This window comes from Sipha flava, unplaced genomic scaffold (assembly GCF_003268045.1).
Source record: "Sipha flava isolate LNK unplaced genomic scaffold, YSA_version1 31_pilon_pilon, whole genome shotgun sequence".
NCBI classification, from domain to species: domain Eukaryota; kingdom Metazoa; phylum Arthropoda; class Insecta; order Hemiptera; family Aphididae; genus Sipha; species Sipha flava.
In genome coordinates this window covers 36,548-42,547 of record NW_020273002.1, presented here as the reverse complement: position 1 = coordinate 42,547, position 6,000 = coordinate 36,548, and the positions used below count along the sequence as shown (strand labels likewise).

Below are 6,000 nucleotides of genomic sequence, written 5' to 3'. Positions count from 1 at the left end.
TATGACTTGAAAAAATAACCAGAGGGGCATAATCAAATACAAAATAAAGCTTACTGTGACTTGTACATCTATACCAGACTATCGAAAGTATTAAAATACTATGTTAAATGTTATAATTATTATTTTTAAGATCAGGGGTAACACCTAATTTACACCAAATATTGTAGTGTTATGATTGTCCATTACTACAATATAAAGTTTTTTCAAACTTTAAATAAAGAACATTATAAAGCTACAATATTTTTAAAAATAGTTAGCTTTTATTCCTTATTATAACATATGCATAACTTTTCTCTAGTCATATACTGGCTATATCGATAGTGTACCCCTTCAGACTTAGTTGCATGAACTTAATTTGGTGTGTTTTCTGTTATCATGCCTCTTTCTAAATATTTAAAAAATTATAAAATTATGTGATAAATATGTGTTGATTAATTAAATGTAAGAAATTAATAGAGTTAAATGGTAACCAGAGGTATCGGTAGTAATACTAATAAAATCTAGACTTGATCTTTCAAGAAACAAATTTTCATCAGAAAACCAATCTACAATTGTATTAGGTTCTTTAATTTCTTCAATCAGCATTTGAGTTATATCTTCATTGTAAGTTAAACATCAAGTACAAATTTCATTTGAAAAATAAAACTCTAATTTTAATATAATATAATGAATAATAGAAAACTTAACACCATACCATCTTCCTGTGGTTTTTTTACAACATAATATCTGGTATTTTTTATTGTGCATAGGTATTTAGTCATTTTTTTGTGCACAAATGCATGCATATTTATGTATTTTATAGAGCTAGAAGCCCCTAAGCCAAATAATAATCATAATAACTGATAATATTTGTTTCCATATTCTTTAACTTGCAAATATTGGCCAAAAATATATTTTTGTAAATTGAAAACATGGTTGAGATCAAAATTGGCCGGCATATTATTTTATCCATTGATGAAACAATCAACAAATTTGCCAAAATGAAAAAAAGAAATTTGGAATTTGTTATTTGACTACTTACCAACCTTATGTTTTCGACTTAGATACCAATTTGTTAAATTAAGTTACCTATCTTAATTTTTTTTTAAAGTTTTTAAAAAATAATTTTAGATACTATTACTACTATGATTATTAATTGTTTTTTTATTTAGGATTCAGACTGAAGGTACAATTTTAATATAAGAACTATTTGTGTTGTTATTCGACAAGATCTCTTCTTCTATTTTCGAATTCTAGAATCTAACCATGGCTGTGTTCAATTTATGTAATGATGTTGAATTCATATCACGGTGGTTAATAATATGAACTCAGAAGTCTACAATACAGGTCGTGCTCAGGCGGGAATATTCGTAATCATGCAGTCTTTATAAAAATAAGAGTATAATATTATTTTCAATGCATATAGCTCAACATGATTACTTTTGTAATACATCACACGATTTGCCATTTTGATGAAATGTAATATTTTTTTCTTTAGACGATTTATCGAACTATATAAGATCGAAATCACACAATTCTGTTCTTAGGTAAAAAGTGAAACAAAACATTTTGAGTAAATGTGAGGGACATAAAAATACACTTGGTAATTGCGTGTTAGTAATATTTATATATTTGTCTAAACTATAAGTATATTCGTTCAAAAAATATTAATTACTTTGTTACAAACAAAGTCAAATGAAACAAAAAAAAAAGAAAAAGAAAAGAGGTTGCATTAATTGCAGCATTTTTCAGATTTTCCCAACAATCCGTTGCACCGGCGCCATTCTACCATTTTCCAGCCGGGTCCCAAAATGTTGCACCAGTCTCCTGCAGAATGTGCATGACAGTCGAGCCATCTGCATTCGGCGTTGCTTTCAGTAGCAACGGCCAACAAGACTGAAACATAAATATAAAATTAGGTTTCTCAGATTTTTGTGAAATAGAAATAGCGGGCCTAGCCATGAGGTTCAATATGTGTTGAGTAATGAATGAATGAAACACTAAGGATTTTAAATATAGTAATTGATTTTTGGCATATATTATGATTTATAATAGGTGAGTCTATTTTCCTTTTTTAATATTATTTATTTAAATATTATTGATTTATACATTTTTCGAATTTTACTATAAACTGTTATGTTATAATATATGTACCACGCAATTATATTAAGTAACGTTTATCCACATTTTTTAATATAAAATTATAAATGTTGAATGAATACAATTTTTAAATGCGAATTAAAAGTAAAATATTATTCATTATACATGATCAGTGCACTACGAATATATTGTTTATAAGTAATTAAATGTTTTTTTTTTTTTTTTTTTTAATATGAAATTATTCACATTAACTTTAAATAAAATAGGATTATTTAGACCGATTTAAAAATAATAAATATGTAAAATATTTCTTCTGATAAACTTTTATTACTTATAAACTTATTAACTATATATCATTATCAATAATATAGAAAAAAAATGTAAGAAAATATTTAGATTGTTTTTATCTATTATAACTTTGTACTTGTATTTATGGAAGAAAAAAATTTATTTCACATTAGTTACAATTATTATTAATTAAAACATTAAAATCAAGTGAAAAAATTTAAATGAAAAACTTATATAAAGAAAACAAAATAATTTAGTCGAATACAAGTGACGTAGTATATAAAGTGTACGCTATACTCATCAATTTAAATTTATAAAATATTGGTTGAATTATAATTTTTATTATTATTATTTTATTATTTTAAAATTACTGCATACAACGGTTAATACGGTAACTTACCTACGACGACGACGACAAAGAAAAACAGAGCTGTGTTACGGTTCATGTTGTAAGCGTGTTTGTTGACTTCGTAAGAATTTATTTTGTTATGTAGCGTCTGCGTTGGAATGGTTAAGTGTTAAGGATGGACTGACGTTTATATAGGAAGTTTTTCAAATCCCTTCCGTCGACTATCAACAATACTCAGTATGACGTTAGAGCACGTGTGAGTATTCCCGATTTCGGTCATTAAATGGTACGTAAAAGTAGTCAGAAGGCATCGGAGCGGGATGCTGTTAGTTTTACAATCGGCGAAGTCTGCTGATTGCCGATCAACTATTGACATCGACATCTGAACCAAAAGACTCTCAGTGCATTTCATTAATTTAATTTTCATAATAAAATCAAATATAATATAATTATAATGTGATTCGATTTCGCGCGTATTATGAACAAGAGTATGTAGTTTCCCTTTGCCTGGAGTTAGAGAGATTTTTATGCGGTCAACGAAGTAAACGTTAAATAAAATCAAAAATTTTGTACATTTTTTTGTTTTCTTGTAATAATATTTTACCTCCATGCAACCGAATAAGTTATCAGAACAATAACTAATGACTATAATCATATTATACTATTTTTTTGAAACAAAAAAAAATTACGTTATTTTACTTGACCGGCTTATATGAGGTAGATCAGGACTTATTCTAAGGATTTTTTTCAACTATGCATTTTTTTTTTTAAAAAAGCCTATCAAAATAAAACTATGATCATGAAATAAAATATCAAATTATAATTACAAATAATAACATTTTCAGCATTTAGGAATAATTTAAAATGTACTCTATTAAGAAGAAATAAAATAATAAACATTCTTGTTTAAAATATTTTATTTTAATTAATACCCTCAATTTTTTTTCATTATGCTTATATGTATAATACATAACACGATGTTAGAACGTTATTTTGTAAACTTTATTTTATTTAAATTTTCTTCATTTTTAGATTTTATTTTTATTGCATCCATAAGAATTCTATTAAACAATTCTTGTTTTATGTCTTTAGGTGTATCTTTGATGCGGCGGTTATTTTGATTTAACTATATTTGTAATTCAGTAATATTTGTAAATTTTTATTTTGAAGAACAGTTATGTTAAAATTATTAAAATTATATTCATTTTTCGTTTCTACTTACAAACTTTGACAGTTTATTGATTTAACCCTTAACTACACGCGCTGGTGTACTTTGTACACCAATATTTTCGTTTATCTTGTTCTATTTTGGTTTTTATTTGTTTACAGTTATTCTCCTCATCTAACCTTTTCTTATCTAATATGTAATAGTTATTACTCCATTTCAGTCGTCATTTGATGTTTGTAGTCGCACAAACAAGCTCCGTCTTAAAATATTTTTGTATTGGTGAACGAAATACACCGCGCGTGTAATAATGTAAGTAATTTTTACGTCTTATATTGACTGATAATTCCGTTTATTTTTCTAATATTTAATAATTATATAATAATTATATTATTTAATCATATTATAATTATTATTATAGGTCAAAACTTACACCAAATAATGTGAATGACATATTAGATATGGAAACGTAAAAATTATTTGACAATAAGATATTTTTAATTTTATCAATTATAATATAGTAATAACAACATTTTTTTTAAAAAAAATTTTATAATTAAATTTAAAACAATATTAAATAGTACTTTGTTTTTTTATTAGTAAATGAAGTCAAATATACATGCAATACGACATTGATTTCCGTGTAAAACAAATTGGTGTATAAAATACACCGCGCGTGTAATAATTGAAAAAAAAAATGGCGCATGTAGCTAAGGGTTAAGAATATTGCTTTTACTTATTTTTTGTTTAACGTTAGCGCTGTGAGGTTTCGCAGCTATAAAACAAGCAAGTAAAATTGTAATCTTTTTAAACTCGTTGGGCTTAGATAAATAGTTCACTAATTTTGGTAATGGTTTTTTTTTCTGTTATATTTTGTTCCATTAAATCCATAGGCGCAATTTGGAGTGGGGCTTAGGTGTGCTTAGCACCCTCATTTTCGAAATAAGCACTCCCATATGTGTTCATGTTAATTTACATTCAAATACTCATTACTCATTATATATAGAAAAACAGTTTTTATAGTACAAATATATAAATTTACTATTTAAATAATGGTAGGAAAGTTCGTCCTTTTTCTTTTTAGTCTTCGAACTGGATAATAGTAATAAGTAGGGTTACGAGATTTTGAAATCCCTAAACTTAAACCATCATATTGAATGATTCTTTTTTTTTTATTTTGATATATACAATTTTTTAATTAATAGATGGCTTTATATCAATTGCGCCGAAAAATTATGGGATGGAAAAAAGTTATACATTTATTGCGTCGATATAAAAAGGGTATAATTATTAGACATTAGATATTGGGGGTTAGGTAAATTGAGTCCGCGATATTTTTTGTACATTTTGAAAGCGGTAAATTGAGTCCCGGGAAAAAAAGATATTAGGTAAGTTGGGTCCCGGGGAAAAAAAGTTAGTAGGTAAATTGAGTCCCAACTACTAACTATACTACCTCGCCGTAGTCGTTTAACAAATGACAATTCACACTGTTTCTATCGGTTATCGATTCCATTGTTATCAAATAGCTTCGTAATGTGTTTGATTATGTCTAATTAAGATACGTATATAGGCATATACGAATATTAGTTTGTTGTATATCGTGTGTCAGTAATCAGTTAACACCAATATTGATGATAGTTCTTATGATTACACACAGACACGAGTGTACGAAATCTGAACATTTTCACTATATTTTTAGTAGCGTGCATTGCGTACAGTACGTCGATTTTAATTTGTTAAATTCGTATCTTTTAAGTTTTTACCGATAATGTAATAAAAAACGTAATATTAAAATTGACTTCTAATAAAAATTATTAGATATTTAAAAAAAAATTATTTACCATGGACTTAACCTACTACCTTTTTTTCTTGGGACCCAACTTACCTACTACCTTTTTTTTCCCCGGGATCCAACTTACCTTCTACTTTTCTTTTCCCGGGACCCAATTTACCAACTCCCATTTATTGCGCCGATCGATATTCGTCTTAATACATTTTGCGATTACCTCATTGATACATTTATTGATGAAAATGCAACTTTTCCCTCTTTCTTTGATTATCGTGTAATTATCAGGTGAAAGAACAACAAATGCCTGTGAAGCATTCCACTCAGCGTTTC

General features: G+C 26.9%; 1 protein-coding gene across 1 annotated transcript; it reads right to left on the bottom strand.

The window, feature by feature from the left end:
- Nucleotides 1-1,636: 1,636 nt before the first annotated feature.
- LOC112686630 lies at nucleotides 1,637-2,990 on the bottom strand. The gene is made up of 2 exons (XM_025559008.1): nucleotides 2,768-2,990; nucleotides 1,637-1,875 (listed from the first exon to the last, which is right to left on the bottom strand). Exons 1-2 carry the CDS (start codon nucleotides 2,811-2,813, stop codon nucleotides 1,712-1,714), a joined length of 210 nt encoding a protein of 69 aa, XP_025414793.1. The 5' UTR covers nucleotides 2,814-2,990; the 3' UTR covers nucleotides 1,637-1,711.
- Between the last annotated feature and the right edge of the window lie 3,010 nt (nucleotides 2,991-6,000).